Raw genomic sequence first — 20,981 nt, forward strand, 5'->3', positions numbered from 1 at the left:
TGGAAGGCAGCCTCGCTCATTGGAAGGCAGCCTCACTCATTGGAAGGCAGTCTCGCTCGTTGCAAGGCAGCCTCGCTCGTTGCAAGGCAGCCTCGCTCGTTGCAAGGCAGCCTCGCTCGTTGCAAGGCAGCCGCGCTCGTTGCAAGGCAGCCGCGCTCATTGCATGGCAGCCGCGCTCATTGCAAGGCAGCCTCGCACATTGCAAGGCAGCCTCGCTCGTTGTAAGGCAGCCTCGCTCGTTGCAAGGCAGCCTCGCTCATTGCAAGGCAGCCTCGCTCATTGCAAGGCAGTCTCACTCATTGGAAGGCATTAGAGGGATTAGCAGTGAGCACCACAGCACACGGAGGAAAGCATAACGTCCATGATCCTGATATAGAGGCCTTTTTAAATTATACTTGGTTGTTCCTGGATAGAATAAATCAGCAATCCATGACGCTCAATTTTTTTTTCTTGTCCGAGAGAACTTATATAACCACTGGGGTCAACCTCTCTCTGGCGTCCAATAGGAAACTGTGACATCATCATGAAATGAGATTGCAGTTTCTGATTGGGTGAAAATACTTTTTAAAAAGTAACAGTTTTATAGTGTGGCTATCGGGGGGTATCCGGAGCTTTGAGTACCCTGGTTCAGATTGGGGGGATCCCCTGGTTAATATAAGATAAACAATAATACTTGATTTTGTGTGAAATTGCTGCTTTAAACACATTTATTACCTGGTATTCCTTGTTGGTGTGTTGTCTGATTTTAATAATTTTTTTTGTGTGTATTTCCGACGGGCTACGAAATGCTGAATTCTGCCGATTTATTCTTTTTACCCCAGGCTGAGACAGCCGCAAACAGGATCTGTAAAGTACTAGCCGTCAATCAGGAGAATGAGAAGCTGATGGAGGAATATGAAAAGTTAGCGAGTGAGGTTAGTATGCAAAGAGGTATTGAGATTATTATATTGAACTCTTCGTCTCGCTATCTATGAGGTCTCTCTTTCTTCCTTGATCTCTCTCTCACGATCTACGATCAGTGTTTTATCAGGAAATATTCACTGAGATTCACTACATCATGCCAACACCCAGGCTGACACCTTAACCATTACATCACACCTCCACCTAGACGGACCCCTTAACCACTACACTATGCCAACACCAAGACTGACACCTTAAACCACTACTCAACTTCTCCACCCAGACCAACATCTTAAACCCTACACCACACCTCCACCTTTGTCAACAACTTAACTCCTGCACTTCTCCTCCACCCACACTGAGACCTTAACTACTACACCATGCTTCCAAGTCATCTCAGAGTCTTCTCCTCAGCTCCTGGAGTGGATCCGTCGCACCATCCCTTGGCTGGAGAACAGAGCACCTGAGAAGTCCATGAGCGCCATGCAGAAAAAGCTGGAGGACTTCAGGGACTACAGGAGGGTCCACAAACCGCCCCGTGTGCAGGAGAAGTGCCAGCTGGAGATCAACTTCAACACCCTGCAGACTAAGTTGCGACTCAGCAACCGCCCGGCATTCATGCCCTCTGAGGGAAAGATGGTGTCTGTGAGTATGAAGGAGTTGGAAACCTAGGGCTATGTCTCATGGTGGAAAGTGGATGGTTATTGTATTAGAACCTTGATATTCAGTTACCCCCAGAGACTTGAATAGGATCACCCTCTTACACATAACAGCTTCCCTCAAATACTTTAATAGTATATCACCTTCTTACACACAACAGTTGCCCTATAAACTTCAACTCAATCCCCAACGGTCCTAACTTAATTCCTAGCCAGGCCATTAGTTCCTAGGTGGATAATGATATCTACAGTACCTCTCCCTCCTGTCTTGCTGCCTTAACAATTTCCAGAACGCGTCTCCTATACCTCCTGAGCTGTAGCTCCAGTTAGGCACCTTACTTTCCTAACTATTCCCAAATCTATACCTCTTACAAAAGGAATACACCAAGATAATCCTTTTCGGGGATCCCATTTTTCTCACTGTTTCCTTCCCATTACCTCCAGCCCACCCCCTCCACCTACAGTAAGTGCTTTTGTGGGGCAGTTGTGCCAGGCTAGTGCAGCGTAGGAGTTGTGCAGTGGCACAAATTGTGGGATGTGCCTGCGATCTACTACCCGCACCTCCAGAGTGGCCTTCGGACTGTCCTCCTCCAGGGTGGCCTCTGAGGCAGCGTTGGTCTCTTAGATGGTGCCTGTGTGGGAAAAGAGGATACAGATGTCCCACTGTTTTCATGTTGCAGCCTGGCAATCTACTCCCTCAACTGAGTGTCTACATATTGGACAGCACCTGCATTTTTGGAATGTCTCACAGAAAACGTCGTCCTTACATCCATTGCACTGTACAACATCAAACATTGTAGCAGATGTAATTGCCATTGTAATGTATTGTAATGGTGTGTGCAACTCCTCCCGTGTTTAAAACTCACACTTAGAAAACCAGCTGAACTTGGAACAAACAGATGCTTACAGGCAGAGGGGGCAAGCTGCCTCCAAAGACTTTAATAGGATCACCCTCTTATACACATCACTTACCCAATATACTTTAATAAGATCACACGCACATCAGTTGTTCCCATAGAGTTTAATAGGATCAACCTCAATAGGATCATCCTCTTTCACACATCATCTTCCCCATAGACTTTACTAGCAATGCCCTCTTTCACACAGTTGTCCTATAGATTGTAATAGGTTTGCCCTCTTGCACAAATAAGTTGTCCTATAGATATCTGTAGGATTACCCTCTTAAAAGTCTGGACCAAGAAGAATCAGTAGGATAGGAGTTTTACCCTTATACTCTTGTCTGTAAAAGAGACCCGGAGGTAATATTGAAACAACAGACATGTTCACGTCTGCCCCTTTTCCTCCGTAGGACATCGCCAATGCCTGGAAAGGCCTGGAGCAGGTAGAGAAGGGTTACGAAGAGTGGCTGCTGACAGAGATCAGGAGACTGGAGAGACTGGACCATCTGGCTGAGAAGTTTAAGCAGAAGGCTTCTCTGCACGAGTCCTGGACCAGAGGTAACCAGGGCAGGGGGAAACGTCCATCTCTCAACCACTAAGTGTGGTGTCACCTCTTAACCAAACAGAGTTCTAATTGGGAAGTCCATCTCATTAGTTCAACTGTGGTCAATCTCTTAACACATCCTTAGTCCGGTTGTGAAGTCCATCTCCTAATATCTCATTGACCCAAATGTTAAATTCATCTCTTAACATCACACTGTCTAAATGTTAAATTTATCTCTGAACATCTCATTGGCCTAACTGTAACGTCCATCTCTGAACACCTCATTGGTCCAAATGCGAGGTCCATCTCTGAACACCTCATTGTTCCAATCATGAGGTCCAGCTATTAGATGTCATTGGTCCAGGTGATAAGTCAATTTCTTAACATCTCATTGGTTCAAGTGTCAAACCCATTTATGAAATAGTCATTTTGGTCCAAGTGTTAAGTCCATCTCTAACTTCACACTTAGGCCAATGAGATGTTAAATTTCTTAAGATCTCGTTGGTTCAAACATCATGTCCCTCCCTTAACATCTCATTGTTGCAAGCGTGAGGTCAATTTCTTAACATCTCATTAGTCCAATTGGGATGTTCATCTGTTAACATCGTATTGGTCAAATCATGGAGGTCCATCTATTACCATCTCATTGGTTCAATCGTGAGTTTCATCTCTTAACATCACATTGGTCCAAGTGTGATGTCCATCTCTTAAAATTCTCAGTGGTTCAATTGTGATGCCATCCCATAACCACTCAATGATTCAATTATGATGTGATCTCATAAGTATTCAATGGTCAAAGATTGACGTTTACCTCTTAACGACTAAGTGATCTTATTCTGGTACTGTCTCTTCTTAAAGTATGATGGTAGAATTATATAATGCATACCACTCTCAATTAATTAGACTGTCCCCCAATGAATGAAACTTCTTTTTGACTGCTTTCAAATAAGTGAGACTTTCTTCCAATTAGTTAGACTGCCAAAAGTTAGACGTCCCTCTGATGAGAGACTGCCCTCCAAAGAGTTTTTTAATGACTGAGACGGCCTTCCAGTAAATGAGACTGCCTTCCAGTGAGTGAGACTACCTTCTAATGAAGTCCTGATTTACATAGATAATGTAGCACAGGGAGGCGTCCCATCAAACTCTGTACTACACGAGATGAGGGAGTCTCTTTGTAACCACAAACCCTTCTCTCTGCTCTGCATTAGCCTCTGTCCCTTAATCCCTCATAGGAAAGGAGGAACTGCTGTCCCAGAGAGACTACGAGTCAGCCTCCCTCATGGAAATCCGAGCCCTGGTGCGTAAACACGAGGCCTTCGAGAGCGATCTGGCCGCTCACCAGGACCGCGTAGAGCAAATAGCTGCCATTGCTCAGGAGCTGAAGTGAGTCTGGGACCACCTCATTAGGGGTTCACGTAGAAAATGAAGTGCCTACGGCAAGGAGACTGGGCACCAATAGTGATACCAGCCTTTTGGGATCACCCCTTTACAACTCAGGATCTGACACACATCTATTTATGCAGATGTAAATGGGATCCCCTTCTTACACACTTCAGTTACCCAATATACTTAAACAAGATCTCCCTGTTACACACATTAGATACCCACATAGACATTAATAGGATCACCTTCTTATCCACCCCAGCTGCTGCCATTAACTGCAAAAGGATCAGACTCTTACATAGATCGGTTAATGGGTACCCAATAAATACAAGAAATACCCCTATGTGCCTACACTCAAAGAAAGCCTCCTATTTGTATTAGGATCAAATATACCTTTTATTTCACTCACTTAAAATGCTCAACTGAAATGCGCGTCCCGTTCTGTGTGACATCATGGTTGATGTCACCAGCGTAACTCACACATGGGTGAGAGAGGTGGAGGCGTCCTGATGCTTAGGGTGTTTACCACTTCTCCGTTATCAGAAAATCATTGCTATTTGGCAATGATTAGTATTAAACTAAGGTGTATACTAGCTGAGTTCAGTTTATTTGCAGTCAAGTGTGCAGCGAATGTAACAAGAGTCTACAACCAGCTTAATAATAATAATAATAAGAGTCTACAAACAGCTTAATAATAATAATAATAAACGTCTACAAACAGCTTAATAATAATAATAATGAGTCTACAAACAACTTATTAATAATAATAATAAGATAAGGTTCAGATGCTTACTTTATATATAGTAGATAAAACTGTTCAATTACACAGAGGGGGCTTTCTCTGAGTGCAGACATATATGTACTTGTTATGTAGACATTATCTGTATATTTCCTTACCTATCTTTTGTCTAAGATATAAACATTTGGAGAGAGCCGAGCAGGGCTTCCTCTGTTTTGTATGAATCAGTTACTCCCATAGACATTAATAGGACATACATCACTTGCCCCATAGATGTTAATCGGATTACCCTCTTACACACATCACTTGTCTCCATACACTTTAATAGGATCACTCTCTTAAACACATCACTTGCCCCCATGGACTTGACGTTAACTAGCTGCCTTCATTCTTTATGTCCACAGTGAGCTAGATTACCACGATGCCGCTGCCGTTAATTCCCGATGCCAGGCAATCTGTGACCAGTGGGACAGTCTGGGTACCCTCACCCAGAAAAGGAGAGATGCACTGGAGGTAATAGAGCTGGCCAGGAGGAGGGGGAGGTAGGGGGCATGGGGCAAGTGGCAAAGTCATGTCAAAGGGAGGGGAAGAGGATAGTGTGGATGTCAGTATTAATAATAGCAATAATGTATTAATAGTAATGATAATAATAGTAACAATATTATTAATAATAATATTAAGAGTAATAAAAATCATAGTGGTGATATTAATAATCATAGTAGCAGTAATTATACTAATATTAATACTAATTGTACAAATGATAGTATTACTAATAATACAATATTACCAGCTATTTACTCTATGTCCCCCCAGCGTGTGGAGAAGCTTCTGGAAACCATTGACCAGCTGTATTTGGAGTTTGCCAAGAGAGCCGCTCCATTCAATAACTGGATGGATGGAGCTATGGAGGATCTGCAGGATATGTTCATCGTACACAGCATTGAGGAGATCCAGGTGAAGGAGGAAGGGTGGAGAGAATAAAATGGGAATAGCAGAGTAAAGAAGGTTTGAGGATTGTAAAGGTGTTGAACTGATTATCTAATTTATTCAGGAACAGACTAGATGGGCCATAGCTCTCTCCTGTCTGTGTCACTGTATCACCCTCGGGGGGGAGGGACAGAATCATAGCTCCCGTCTGTCTGTGTCACCCTGTGGGGGGGATGGACAGACTCATAGCTCCTTCTTGTCTGTATCACTGTGTCACCCTGCGGGGGGAGGGACAGACTCATAGCTCCTTCTTGTCTGTATCACTGTGTCACCCTGCGTTGGGTGGTACAGATGAATAGCTCCCTTATGTCACGCCTGCGGTGGGAGAAGCAGACGAGATAGGCTATAGCTCCCCTCTGTCTTTTAGTATTAAGTACCACCCATCACTCTGCCTCCCATACAATAACTGCTCCTCTTTCCCACAGAGCCTCATCACAGCCCACGAGCAGTTCAAGGCCACTCTCCCGGAGGCCGACAAGGAGAAGATGTCAATCCTTGGCATCTACGCTGAGATCCAGAAGATTGCACAGACCTACGGGATCAAGCTGTCCGGCATCAACCCCTACACCAACCTCACCCACCTTGACGTGGCCAATAAGTGGGAGACGGTGAGTGGGAACCACACTGGTATCACCTATGGTTAACAAGTGGAAACTAGAGTGGGTACCACATTTGCATCACATTTCCATGATACCAAACCTTGATATTGCCAGCAAGTGGGAAACATGAGTGGGTGTTGCACAGGTTTCACATTGCTTGTAGGAGGGACGGACTGGGTGGGCCATAGCTCACTTTTGTCTGTGTTATCCTGTCCGCCTGCAGTGGGAGGGACAGACTGAATAGCCCATAATTACTTTCTGTCCACGGCAGAGTGTGGTTGACAAGAGTTGTCTTGCCCTTTATTTGCCTCCTTCTGTACTTCTCCCAGAATACTTCAGTGTTAGCCACTCAGATTCTGGGATAAGAGGCTGAAAGAGGCAGGTACTGGGCATTTATTTGACCTATTCTTGGTTCTATCCAGAATCCTTCTGAGCTGGACCATTCAATCTTACTTGGCATTAGCAGTGCATATGCCCTCACTACGACCCATGGGACATTAAGTTCTAGTTTGGCCCGTGACATAGCTTCTCCATGTTGTACCCATCAGGTGAAACAGCTGGTTCCCCATAGAGACCAAACCCTGCAGGAGGAGCTGGCCCGTCAGCAGGCCAATGAACGTCTGCGTCGTCAATTCGCAGCGCAAGCCAACGTCATCGGGCCCTGGATCCAGAGCAAGATGGAGGTCAGTCTAGTCACTTTTGAGAGGCCATGTATAGATGTGTAATTTCTTGTGTTAAAGTCATCTAAAATGGTCAGGCATTAAATAAGCGTCCTTAGTCCTTTTCATAATGAGCTTGTAGGTTTTCTGAGGCCATATCTCCTGTATCTGCCATCAGTCTGTGCATGGGTAGTAAATCCTCTTTCCTTTGCTGCTGGTGAAATCTCCATTCCTTTAATTTGAAGACATGACCCTGTGTCATATCCCACCTTAGACACATTTTTTGTAATTAATGCCAACTATGATAGTCTTTCCTACTAAGTCAGACCTTCCATAGAATAGATGCAGCTAAGTTTCAATCAATAGGTCGTTTCAATAGTCCAAGTGAGAAAATATGAGATATCATTACACCAGCATTTTAAATACAATGTAGTGTAGACCGCTGAGAAGCAGCAAGGTCCTACAGTAATCATATCCGTCCATATTCATCCTAAATCAGACCTTCCATGTTCTTTATTGTACTGTGTTCTTTTACTGTGCAGGAGATCGGTCGTATATCGGTGGACATCAGCAGCTCTCTGGAGGACCAGATGAACCATCTCAAGCAGTACGAGCAGAACATTATCTCCTACAAGTCCAATATCGACAAGCTTGAGGGAGACCACCAACTCATCCAGGAGTCTCTGATCTTCGACAACAAGCACACCAGTTATAGCATGGAGGTGAGACCATTAACTGATTGACAAATGTGCTTACCAATCAGCACACTCCTGGGGACATTCGTAGGACCTGGAGGCCGCACTTTTAAAACACGAGTTTTGATTGTATCCATAACAACACAGCCCAAGTCAATGTCCCACACCTCTCAGCTCTTGTATGGTTCAATTCATACACGAGCAAAGGAATGGAAGCAGGCACACGGTCTTTCTAAAGGTGCAGTTTATTGTGCCACCAAAGGTCCAACGTTTCGGCAAATAGATTGCCTTTATCAAGGAGAGGGCTGCCCTCTCCTTGATAAAGGCAATCTATTTGCCGAAACGTTGGACCTTTGGTGGCACAATAAACTGCACCTTTAGAAAGACCGTGTGCCTGCTTCCATTCCTTTGCTTAAGTACCTCTGGGATGTCTGGACCTCCCTGGATACAGCGCACCGGCAGATAAGTACCCCCCTCCAGCACCTACCAGCGGTGGGCATGTGCTTCTACATATGACTGTATCAATTCATACACGATTCATGGTGGGAGCCAAGGTGATATTTTAAAGTTAATCACACATATTTTAGTTTCTATTTGTAAGGGAGGACCATATTAATAATGCGAGGAGAGGACAGACGATCACTTATGTCCGTGCCACCCTGTGATGGGAGGAACAGACACCCTAAATTATAGGTCACAATGTCACTCTGTGGTTGGAGGGGCAGACTCCTAGCTCCTTGTGTCTGTATCTCACACTGCAGGGAGAGGGACAGACTCCTAGCCCCTTGTGCTTGTGTCACTGTTGATGCAACACTAACACTGTGCTCACTTCTACCCTCCTCTCTTCCCAGCACATCCGCGTGGGATGGGAGCAGCTCCTCACAACTGTTGCTAGAACCATCAACGAGGTGGAGAACCAGATTCTGACCCGAGATGCCAAGGGCATCAGTCAGGAGCAGATGAACGAGTTCCGGGCATCCTTCAACCACTTTGACCGGGTGAGCATCTTGCTTAGTTACCCACCTACTTTCCATCAGTGGCTGGCAAGACACTTTGAGACCACATAATCTACAATGTGCATAGCAAATAACACAGATCATAATCAAACACAGCACCATCCCTTTTGATCGCCTCTGGTTATTGAGTTTAGAATAGTCTTTTCACAGGCTAAAAATCTTCCACTTCTGCCTGCTTACCTGTTGCTCTATAGTTCTTAAACCAATCTCCATCCCCTCGTTCTCTGACACTCTTCATTTAGTTGGGGCATCACCCACTAAGACTGTAGTCTGCTAACTGGAATAAGCAAGGCATGACTGTGTGGCCTTAATTCCTCCTAATTTCTCCCTACAAATACCCATCCCCTTCATGTCTTCTTCGCTTATTCAGGACGGTTCAGACACTATCGATAATATATCTTGCTACTATATTAAGGTTTATTACATCATGTGGAAATGGAAATTGCAACAGCACAATATAGATTTTACAGAAGCTGAAGTGACCATAGGTTGAGCTTAGGATGCTGAAATTGACAAAGTCCTCCTTTTTTTCCTTTTCTTTAACACTGTTATTTTCTTCTTTCTTTCTTTCCTTCTGTGTCTCACTCTCTCTTTCTTTCCTTCTCTTTTTTCTCCTTTTGTCATCTAATGTGTATCTTCCGGTTTCCCTACAGAAGAGGAATGGCATGATGGACCCAGATGACTTCCGTGCTTGCCTCATCTCCATGGGATATGACCTGGTAAGACCATTAAGCTTCTTCCCTCTAAACACAGAACCTGTGGTATCTCCCAGCATCCAATGGTCTTCAACCACCTTCTACTGTATATCAAAGCTCTTCATCTGGAGATTCAAAGGGATGAAAGGATCAATGGTGGACATTGCTTCTCTGCTACACAATAGTTACCATGTAGAGTGATGGAGCAGCATTTATTAGCATTGGAAAAAGAAGACTTACAAAGAGGAACTGTAAGATTAGGGTCGCGAGAGGTGGAAAGAGGGCCTCAAAGGCCATAGAGATACCCCCTTTCCAGGTTCCTTACTGCCTGACACCCACTTGCTTTTAAAAAGATAAAGCCTATTAATAAGATACAGGACTGAAGTATTTCCTATAGAAATAGAGTGGCAGATCAGTTGAACAGCTTTCCAGAAGAGGGATGTTAACACAGGAAATGAATGCTTAGGTTAAATCCCGCGGGGACCCTAAATATGGACAATGCGGTCTTATGCTTTACAACTAGGAGGAAAATGGGCAGACTGGGTGGGCCAAGTGTCATACATTGTTATACATCTATGCCCCTGATCATCTCTCCGTTTCCTTCTCTTGTTCTTTCTTGTTCTTCCTCTTCCTCTTCCTTCTCTCTTTCTACCTCACGCCATCTTTCTCACCCCCCCCCCCCTCCCTTCTACTTGTCTGCCCCGTAGGGTGAGGTGGAGTTCGCCCGCATCATGACTTTGGTTGACCCCAACAACACAGGAGTGGTGACCTTCCAAGCCTTTATTGACTTCATGACCCGGGAGACTGGAGAGACAGACACAGCTGAGCAGGTCATGGCCTCATTCAAGATCCTGGCTTCAGACAAGGTCAGGGGAAGGTCATTTGTGCATAACATCTATGTGAATCTAGTAACATTTCTTGAACTTGCAGAACCCATTAGCATAGAAACTATCAGGATTTGAGATTGCACTAGAATCTCCAGAATTTCTAGAAAATAGAAGAATCCCCCCACCACCCATTAGGATTCCATATTTTTGGAGTCCAGAAAAAAAACATCAGGAATGCAGACACCCTCTTATGACATAATAGGAAAGAGCCACTGACTCCGTTAACTTGTCAATCTTATGCATGAGATACCCTCTTATCACATTAAAGGCAGATAACACAGATCCTATTAATTTATACTATAAATCCCGTACAAGAGACTCCATCACAAAACAAGGTGATTAATGAATCGTCTTCCCTCTGTGTTTGCAGAGTTACATCACCATTGAAGAACTCCGCAGGGAGCTGCCCGTGGAACAGGCTGAATACTGCATCAGCCGCATGACGAAATACGTGGGAGGAGACAGCGTGACGGGCGCGCTGGATTATATGTCCTTCTCCAGCGCTCTCTACGGCGAAAGCGACCTGTAAAAAAAAAAAAAAAACAACATCCCTCCTGCCCTCAATTATCCTCTAGCTCTGGTCCCCTTCCCTGGAACCCAAACTCTTGACCTTTTACCCTTTAAAGGCAAGGCACAACCTTGTTAAAAAGTAGCCTTGAATGCAAAATAAAATGTATATTTACACTTAATAGGTTGAACTTAAGTGACTGAGGAGGCAGCCATCTTGAATTTGTGATGTCATTGATGCTACATCAAGGGGAAGTCATCTTGAACTTTTGATGTCTTATCAAGGAGTAGCCATCTTGGGTTTGTGATATCGCTGATGTCAAGCGAAGCGGAAGACATCTTGTATTGGCACTGTCATTGATATCATGTCAAGAGGTAGCCATTTTAGTTTTGTGACAAGCAGCCACCTTGAATTTGTGATGTCACGAGGCAGCCCCTTTTGTGTGGTCATTGATCTCATCAGTAGACAGTCATTTTGGATTGCTTGATGTTACTTCAAGAAACTGCCCTTTTGTATTTGTAATGTTACGTATGTAACTTGAAGAGGAAGCCATATTGGTTATGTAATGTCAATGATATAACGTCAAGAGGCAGCCATCTTGGATATTTGATGCCATCGAGGTCAAGTAGCAGCCAACTTGTATTACGAGTGTCAATAATGTCAAATCAGAAGACAGCCACCTTGGACTTGTGACATCAATGGCATCTCATCAGGAGGCAGCCACCTTGAACTTGTGACGTCAATGGTATCATATTAGAAGGTAGCCATCTTGAATTTGTGATGTCACTGACATCCTGCTAAGAAGCAGCCATTTTGGATTATTAGTGCTCTTGACATCACATCAGGAGGCAGCCATCTTGGATTTGTGATGTCATTTATGTCAAAATAGACCCTTCAAGACCCCTGAGCTAACAGGATTTTTCAGTCATTTAATTTTCATTTTATAAAACTCCTTACGTGTGTATATACATTTTTGTGAACATTATTGCTGTATTTTAATAAAGTAGTTGTCTGCATTTTAGCTTCCCCACTCCAATAGAATAAAAACACCATGTTGTGACAGGTAGTCTCCCACACGCAGCTCTTTTTAATCTCTATGGCAGTGAAGAACTTAACGAAAGGTCAAACTCTCTGTGCTGCAAGTAGAGGGGGGCCGAGTAGTTCACTGAGGCAATGACAGCTAATTAAAACACCTGCTTTGTTCATTTCTGCCAGCTTTTGTATACACAATTTCGTGAGTTCGATCCCCGCATCCTCCATTTACACTCTCTCAGGAAAAAATCCCTTTAAAATAAGAGAAAAATGTATTTCAATTACATGACTAATTCACATTTATGTTAATGGTATCATCAATCTGTTATTCCCCGGCATGCAGAAATATCCTGCAAAGATTCCGCCCCAGAGGTGGCTGCATGTGCAGTATCATTACAAAGACACCTGGGAATGAAGACATTTCACGTAAAAATGCAATATATAACTTATTAAATATAACGATACTATATTATTTATTTATGACATGGAAATTAGCATGTTCTTACATTAACCCTTCCACTGCTGCATGGGCATACACAGATATAGCTATATTAGGGCTGTAGCACCACATAGTGGCCAAGTTAAGGTATAGTAGATATGACACTATATACAAGAATAGTAAGCACCTTTATGCACCCTTCCTATCACTAGCCTGGCTGAGGTAGGAGGGCCTTCTGCAAGCTCCGCCCTCCACGGACCCAGCCTCCTTTGCTTTAAGTCCCAGCCACATGGAACAGTGGCCCGGTAATTGTTATAAAAGGGTAACACATATAATCTACATCAGAAAAAGATGCTGAATTCAGCCCTAGTTCTTCTTAACTGCTTAAAGAAAAATACATGTTCCCTACCCCGGGCATATTATTTTTAAGTAAAATTAAAGAGACGATATTTAAGCTTTGACGCAAGTAGGAAATGGTTGAATTCTCGCCAGCAACGATGGGGTTAATTCAGCAGTGTTACCCATCAACTCGTTAATAATTAGCGCTCTCAATTAAAAGTGTGGCTTTTTAAAGACGACTTCCTGTTAAAAATGGACGCATGTCAAAAATGGCAGCCCACAGGATTAGCCATTGACGTGAATTTTGTAATTTGGTGGCACTGCTAATTTAGAAAACTCGTTAGCATGAAATTAAATAGCGGTAACGACTCGTCAGCCCAGCCTCGCCAGGACTTAGTTCCAACCTCTCGCCAACAGGCATCAACATCATTGCTGATTTCTTCCCTAAACAGGCGGAGAAAGATCAATAAAAATGTCCTATATAATTAATGTGTGTTTACGTGTTCATTTGTAGGGTGGAGAGTGGGTTGATGGGTAAAAACGTCTTCTAACGAGTGAGTCTCTGTCTTTATGAGTAAGAGTGTCTAATGAGTGAGTGTCTGCTAGTGAGACTGCCTTCCAATGAGCGAGACTGCCTTAGGCCCGTGTCCAAAGTCTTCACAACCGTGGCGTGATCAAAATGCCTTAAGGCAATGAGCGCGGCCAGAGACCATGCATGCGCGAGCGCGACGGGGTGTGCGGCGCGCGAGGAAGCAAATACATTTGATTTTGCAGCGCGAAGGCCAGGCCACGTGCGCGGTTCAGCCAATGAGGACGAGCCGCTCACGTGACGTCAACGCCTCGCGGCACGCCCTCCGTCACACAATCCTACAGGCCGCGGATCGCTCCAGCTACAGGCGAGCGTCGCGCGCGGGCACCTTGAACGCAGCCTTAAAGTGAGCGATAAAACAAAAAGCGCAAGCGATACATCAAATGCAATACAAATGATACAGACGTGATATTAAACCCTGCGGGGGATGCAGCCCTCAAAAAAACGCTCTCCCTGTCCGTGTGTGAAATAGCAAAAAAGGAATGAGGGGCAACCACCCTCAGGAAAAGTCCTCTGCGGTGAATAAATGTGTACTAAAAGTGAACATATATATCCAAACCACCAACGGTCCCTCCAGGTAACAGGAGAAAGTTTACCTAATGAGAAAAGCCCAAAAGAAAGGACAGTGTAATCTGTTTTAATGATGCCCCTCATCAGAACTCATAAATCGCACTCACAGGGCTGATGATAAAAACCAGCAGTGCGTGTTGTTTTAACGAGGACACCCGCGCCTCTCGATGGCACGATCCAGGGCTCAGCTGCTTCCACAGCATACGGTTAGGCGATCCTCTTCTTAGCCGGCTCGTATCCGGTATGATGGTAGTACCTGCTGGGCTGGAAGGCACTTGCACACCGCGTCCTCCCCCCCCCCCCCCCAGATGTCCAATCAATGCAGGGCCGTCAGAACTCCTCACAGTGACTTCACCACAAATAGCAGAACCGCACAAGTCCGTGATAAAAACAAGCTGGGTGAACAAATGTCTAACTTCATGCACCTGCACAGAGGTAGATGCATGAACCCTACGCGTTTCACCGTTCCGACAGCTTCCTCAGGGGTTTTCAATGTCTGAGTCACACATGTCCATATTTATACCAATCTAATTATTCAATAATGCAATTACTTATAAATTTGAAAACAGATGTGTCAATTCATTAGTAAATGAAGCTAAAATAAAACATGTAAAAATAACATTAGTACAGACAGAGATTCAGCAGAGAATGACAAAAAGCAAAAGCAGATCGAGCAGTCAAATTGTATGTTCAAATGGAACATTTAGATATTAACCCATTCATCCTTGGATTACAAATTCCATTATCCACAAAACAAGTGGAACAATTCTATTTTAAGAGAATAAAATTATAACTAAATAAAAATCCTAATAAAAACATTCAGATAAGCTAAAAACGTGTTCCTTCCATTCTAAATGGTCAATATGGGAATATATTAAATCACAGCAAAGGCGCACTAAATACAAAAGGATTTCAAGTCAAAGTCCACATTTAACCCATGTGGGCTGAGAGTCCCCAATTTAAAAATCCAATAGGTTTCTTTTTGGGACAGATTCTTCAATCTATCACCCTCTCCAAGTTTTATCAATACGGTCAATGCCCCTGTATACCAATCCCTTTGGGTCAGAATTATGAATATCTGTGAAATATACCAACACATTGTGCGTCTCTAGACCTATCATAATATTGCCAAGATTCTCCAGAATTCTGGTTCTTAGAGGTCTTATTGTGCGGCCTACATATTGTAGACTGCAGAGGCACTCCAGGAGATATAATACAGAAGTGCTCCGGCAATTTATAAAACACACACAGTATTTTTAAAAACCTCTCCTGTGTTTTTGGAATCAAATTGTTCTGTTTTCTTGATACCATGATTGCATACCTTACAATCAGGGCATCTGAAAAATCCATTGGGTCCCACACCCAACCAATTGATACCTGTGTCAGTGCAAACTTATTCTCTAAAAACACTGGGGGTTCATTGTTTTTTTAAGTTCTGTGCCTTTGTATAAATCATTTGCGGATGGTTTGGGTAGACACGGACCCCAAATAGGATCCGATTTCCAAATGCTCCAATGTTTATTTAAAATTCCTTTAATTTTAAAATATTCCTTATTGAATTGAGTGATAAATGGCAAAAGTGCAATATTCTTCCCTAGAAGCCTGGGCTGTGTTCTTAATTCCCTGTTTCCCTACAAGTAGATCCTTTCTATCCAGGACTTCCACCCCATCATTACTTACCTTCAACTGTGGTGGATCATATTCTTTATCTAAAAATCTCCTCTCTAAAACCCTTAGTTCAGCCTTATACTGTATTCTTCATCAGATTTGCATTTCCTTTTTAATGTTCTCATTTGACCGTATATTCTTTAACCAATTTTGGCGATGGCAACTTTTTGTATGTACATAATTATTACAGTTGACAGACTTAAAAAAAACATGTTTTGCAATGTACAAATCCATTCTCTACATACAACGACAAATCTAAAAACTGAATAGCAGATTTTTTTTAATCACTAGTAAATTTTAAATGTAAAATATTACTATATAAATAGTTTTTAAAAAGTCATTAAGGAGGTAAACAGTGCCATTCGAAATAAAGATAATACTATCTAGATACCTTTTCCAGAGGGCCAGGTGCGCACCAAAGGGGTTTGTAGGGCGGAAAGTGGGTTGATGAGCAAAACTGTCTTCTAATGAGTGAGACTCTGTCTTTATGAGTAAGGGTGTCTAATGGGTGAGGCTATCTTCTAATGAGACTGCCTTCTAATGAGCGACACTGCCTTATGGTGAGCGAGGCTGCCTAATAGTGAGACTGCCTTCCAATGAGCGAGACCGCCTTACAGTGAGGGAGACCGCCTTACAGTGAGGGAGACCGCCTTATAGTGAGTGAGTGTGACATAGTGAGAGTGCCTTCCAGTGAGTGAGACCGCCTTATAGTTTGGGAGACCACCTTACAGTGAGTGAAACCGCCTTACAGTGACCGAGCCTGCCTTATAGTGAGCGAGTGTGACTTATAGTGAGAGGGCCTTACAGTGAGTGAGTGTGACTTATAGTGAGAGTGCCTTACAGTGAGTGAGTGTGACTTATAGTGAGAGTGCCTTACAGTGAGTGAGACCGCCTTATAGTTTGGGAGACCACCTTACAGTGACCGAGCCTGCCTTATAGTGAGTGAGTGTGACTTATAGTTTGTGAGACTGCCTTACAGTGAGTGTGCCCTGTACAGCCCACTCCCACATGACAGGTGAGGGCAGCATGCGGTGCCATTGCTAGGTTACAATAGCACAAAGTGGTGCCAGGCTCCAAGATGGCCGCCGCCTTGCCTCTTGATGCCTGCTTATCTACCTCACACTACCATTCCCGCTTCCAAGATGACCGACACCCTACCTACTCAGTGCCGGCGTGCCCACTTCCAAGATGTCCGCTGGTGCCTCACCGCCGGTCACATGTCCCTTGTTTATGTGCTCCCCTCTCCGGCAGTATACACCGGGTATAACACACAGCGTATAACATGGCTCCTGCGCTACGGTCCCTGCTCCTCCTCTCCACCGTCCTGGTCTCCGCGCTCCCACCCGGCCGGTGGCAGGAGGCCTCTCCCGGTGACCCCGGAGTGCGGCAGGCAGCGAAGCTGGCGGTGCGGCACTACAACCAGGGCAGCGACCGGGAGGAGATATACCGCCAAGTGCGGCTCGCCGGGGGCGCCCGGAAACAGGTGAGGGGCGCGCGTGACGTCATGCAGGTACTCTGACGTCATGCAGGTACTGTGACGTCACGTGTGTGTGTGTGTGTGTGTGTATATATATACATGTGTTTAGGAGTGTATATATATATATACATATATATATTATCTCATCAATACAAAATACTTGCAGGTTTATGTATAACTACAACGGCAGACCTGTATTTCTGTATCCGTGTGCATGATACGTTAACGCGCTAACAGCGCAGCGCATAGAATACATTGTACTTTACACATCAGTGGAAAAGAAGGGAGCCCCACGTCACTGGGCAGTTGCACCGCTTTACCTGCTACTGTACTTTACACATCAAATGTATTTCTCCGTGCTGTGTCTAACACTGCATGAATAAGATTATTTGGTTGGCCCCAGTGATGTAATAAATACACGTATAATGCTGAGTGTGCAGACACTTCTGCGTCGTCGTACCCAAATCTTTGTTTTCATCCCCAGCCTGATTATCCTAAACGTTGTTGTTATTGTGTAGGTGGTATCTGGAATGAAGTATGATCTGACTATCCTGCTAGGACGCACGCTGTGTAAGAAGGGCAAAAATGTGATCCGCGACGATTGTGAGCTCCGCAGCCCAGCTCCGCTCAGGGTAAGAGGATAACTATTTCTATCACCTCTCTAAACTCGCCCCACTTTCATGTGCTCACTGTCTTTTTCTATATCACAATACTGTACATTTATTTTCTTTTTGAGGTGTATCATAGTGCATGCAACATCTTGCAACCCGCTAGGACTTCTCAACGGTGTATGTGTACATTGGGTATTTTTTAATTGCGCTGTATGTATACTAACACGAAGCATCAACGTCATATGTTAATAAAACTTTATTATTTTTTTCTTGGATTAGTGGTACATAAAGAGGATATTTGTATCATAATATACATCTTCTGGTTGATAATATTGGTATTTTGCAAGATAACTTGAACATCTTCATATCTAAAATATGTACTTTGAGTGCAAGTGAAAGGGGCTTTTTTGTGGGGATTCTTTCCTACTTAACTGTGTATGCGTACAGTAGTACTGAGAATCTCGGCTTTGCAGAAAGGAAAATATACCCCAGATAGAGCTGATTCAGGAAATGTATGATTAAGTCAAACTGGTCACACTGGCTCTGCAGAGACTGGGATTTAGGGCAGTCACCCAGTTTGGTGTCAGCTGATGGTCTGATGATAGCCTGTGGAAGGGATGATTAGGTCAGGGGAATGTTGATGTGTGTGACTGTGAATCACACAGATTTTCACTGTGGGATTGTAAAGATGGGGGTAGGGCAAATAAAATAGGTCATGGTGTCTTCAGAAAAGAGCGAAGGCAGGGGTTCTCAACCTCTCTGAGCGCACGTGCGATCTGGGGGTCTCCTCTCTGAGCGCACGTGCGATCTGGGGGTCTCCTCTCTGAGCGCACGTGCGATCTGGGGGTCTCAACCTCTCTGAGCGCATGTGCGATCTGGGGGTTCTCAACCTCTCTGAGCGCACGTGCGATTTGGGGGCTCCTCTCTGGGCGCACGTGCGATCTGGGGGTCGCCTCTCTGAGCGCACGTGCGATCTGGGGGTCTCCTCTCTGAGTGCACGTGCGATTTGGGGGTCGCCTCTCTGAGCGTACGTGCGATTTGGGGGTCGCCTCTCTGAGCGTACGTGCGATCTGGGGGTCTCCTCTCTGGGCCCACGTGCGATCTGGGGGTCTCCTCTCTGAGCGCACGTGCGATCTGGGGATCTCCTCTCTGAGTGCACGTGCGATTTGGGGGTCGCCTCTCTGAGCGTACGTGCGATTTGGGGGTCGCCTCTCTGAGCGTACGTGCGATCTGGGGGTCTCCTCTCTGGGCCCACGTGCGATCTGGGGGGTCTCCTCTCTGAGCGCACGTGCGATCTGGGGGTCTCCTCTCTGAGCGCACGTGCGATCTGGGAGCACACCGGACGTGATGATACATTATGGCACGCATACACCACATAGGTTGTTAAATGGTCCCTCCAAGGACCAATAATAAACAAATGTCAGTTAGATGTTTAAGGGTTAAATGTGGGTAAGAGACACCCTTTCTTACAATAAAAATGCACAAAGTAGTTTGATGTTTTTAAGGTTTGCCGGTAATCCCGCTGATCTGACACTTGGGAGAGGGGTGATTGCCTGTAATCCTGCAGAGTTGACACTTGGGAGAGGGGTGATTGCCTGTAAACCGGCTGAGTTGACACTTGGGAGAGGGGTGATTGTCTGTAATCCAGCAGAGTTGAGGTTTAGGAGGGGGTGATGAGCTGTGATTTGGGAGGGGTGATTGCCTGTAATCCCACTGAGTTGAGGTTTTGGGAGGGGATGATCTGAGCCTTGGGAGGGGGGGTTATTGCCTGTAATCCCGCTGATTTGAGGCTTGGGAGGGGGTTCTAAACTGGGGTTTGGGAGGGGTGATTGCCTGTAATCCCGCTGAGCTGGGATTTGGGAGGGGTGATTGCCTGTAATCCTGTTGATCTGGGATTTGGGAGGGGTGATTGCCTGTAAACCCGCTGAGTTAATGCTGGGGGGGATGTGGGGGGTTATGAGCTGGGATTTGTGAGGGGGTGATTGCCTGTAATCCTGATGAGTTGAGGCTTGGGAGGGTGTGATTGCTTGTAATCCTGTTGAGTTAATGCTGGGGGGTAGGGGGGTGATGAGCTGGGATTTGGGAGTGGTGAATGCCTGTAATCCTGGTGAGTTAATGCTGGGGGGGATGATGATGATGATGAGCTGGGATTTGGGAGGGGTGAGTTACCGTTCCTGTCTGTCTGCGTGTTTAATCCACCTCTCTCTACTCCTATTGTTTCTAACAAGGACCGGTTAGGATGGAGGTTGGCCTGCATGCAGAGGCCCAGATAGAAATACAACTCTTAATAATTCCCCCCCCCCCAAAAAAAACTAAGCGGCCAAATATTTGATTTAAAGTCTAATTCTCCGTGTTTAAGAAATGAAATGCCAAGTTGTTTTCAAAATGTAGTTTTTCGCAACCTACCAGATTGCAGCGTGAATGTGTGACGTACAGCGCAGGACACACTGTTGGTGACTTGGCAAATGAATGTTGTTTTTCTCTTGATTTGCAGGGAGTGGAGTGTAATTTTTCGATACTAGTTGTCCCCTGGATAAATGAGACAAAAATCTTACATCAGGCGTGCTCACAGGAAAGTATGTGATATATAACCGGGAAATGTTTCTTATCGGTGCTCTGGTTTTCTGCTAACGCCAGTCTGAGCTGCTTTAATAATATCCCTTTATCATACACTGCTCCTCCCCTGCTGCCCCATATTACTGCCCTGTGTGGTCGCGCCCTGTAACTTTCTTTCACTCCAGGTCTTGTGACGGAAGTGACGGACATCTCCTCTCAGAACCAGAAGATACCTTCCACCAAACCTGAGGTATAGTGCAAGTCCCGGTCACTCTGCTCCTACGTGGGTCTGATCCTTTAACCCATTAAACACGTCCCTGTCATTAGGTCACTCTGCTCCTACGTGGGACTGACCCTTTGACCCATTAAACACGTCCCTGTCATCAGGTCACTTTGCTCCTACGTGGGACTGTCCCTTTAACCCATTAAACACGTCCCTGTCATCAGGTCACTTTGTCCCTACGTGGGTCTGACCCTTTAACCCATTAAACACGTCCCTGTCATTGGGTCACTTTGCTCCTACGTGGGAC

The 20,981-nt window shown here is 44.9% G+C and overlaps 2 protein-coding genes across 2 annotated transcripts in view; both read left to right on the plus strand.

The window, feature by feature from the left end:
• The window catches only part of ACTN3 (actinin alpha 3), an 89,246-nt gene extending 75,777 nt beyond the window's left edge, over window positions 1–13,469 (plus strand). Inside the window, exons 9-21 of the mRNA XM_075569734.1 lie at window positions 822–914; window positions 1,315–1,545; window positions 2,869–3,016; window positions 4,235–4,385; window positions 5,529–5,637; window positions 5,938–6,078; window positions 6,537–6,719; window positions 7,259–7,393; window positions 7,912–8,091; window positions 8,916–9,062; window positions 9,734–9,799; window positions 10,483–10,641; window positions 11,033–13,469. Of these exons, the coding sequence (XP_075425849.1) occupies window positions 822–914; window positions 1,315–1,545; window positions 2,869–3,016; window positions 4,235–4,385; window positions 5,529–5,637; window positions 5,938–6,078; window positions 6,537–6,719; window positions 7,259–7,393; window positions 7,912–8,091; window positions 8,916–9,062; window positions 9,734–9,799; window positions 10,483–10,641; window positions 11,033–11,191 (1,902 nt within the window). The 3' untranslated portion in view covers window positions 11,192–13,469. The remainder of the gene's footprint in view (window positions 1–821; window positions 915–1,314; window positions 1,546–2,868; window positions 3,017–4,234; window positions 4,386–5,528; window positions 5,638–5,937; window positions 6,079–6,536; window positions 6,720–7,258; window positions 7,394–7,911; window positions 8,092–8,915; window positions 9,063–9,733; window positions 9,800–10,482; window positions 10,642–11,032) is intronic.
• A 3,523-nt stretch (window positions 13,470–16,992) lies between these two features.
• The window catches only part of CTSF (cathepsin F), a 28,890-nt gene continuing 24,901 nt past the window's right edge, over window positions 16,993–20,981 (plus strand). The window contains exons 1-4 of the mRNA XM_075569735.1: window positions 16,993–17,290; window positions 17,803–17,916; window positions 20,390–20,471; window positions 20,637–20,701. Of these exons, the coding sequence (XP_075425850.1) occupies window positions 17,090–17,290; window positions 17,803–17,916; window positions 20,390–20,471; window positions 20,637–20,701 (462 nt within the window). The 5' untranslated portion in view covers window positions 16,993–17,089. The remainder of the gene's footprint in view (window positions 17,291–17,802; window positions 17,917–20,389; window positions 20,472–20,636; window positions 20,702–20,981) is intronic.

Source organism: Ascaphus truei, chromosome 14 (assembly GCF_040206685.1).
Source record: "Ascaphus truei isolate aAscTru1 chromosome 14, aAscTru1.hap1, whole genome shotgun sequence".
Taxonomy (NCBI): Eukaryota; Metazoa; Chordata; class Amphibia; order Anura; family Ascaphidae; genus Ascaphus; species Ascaphus truei.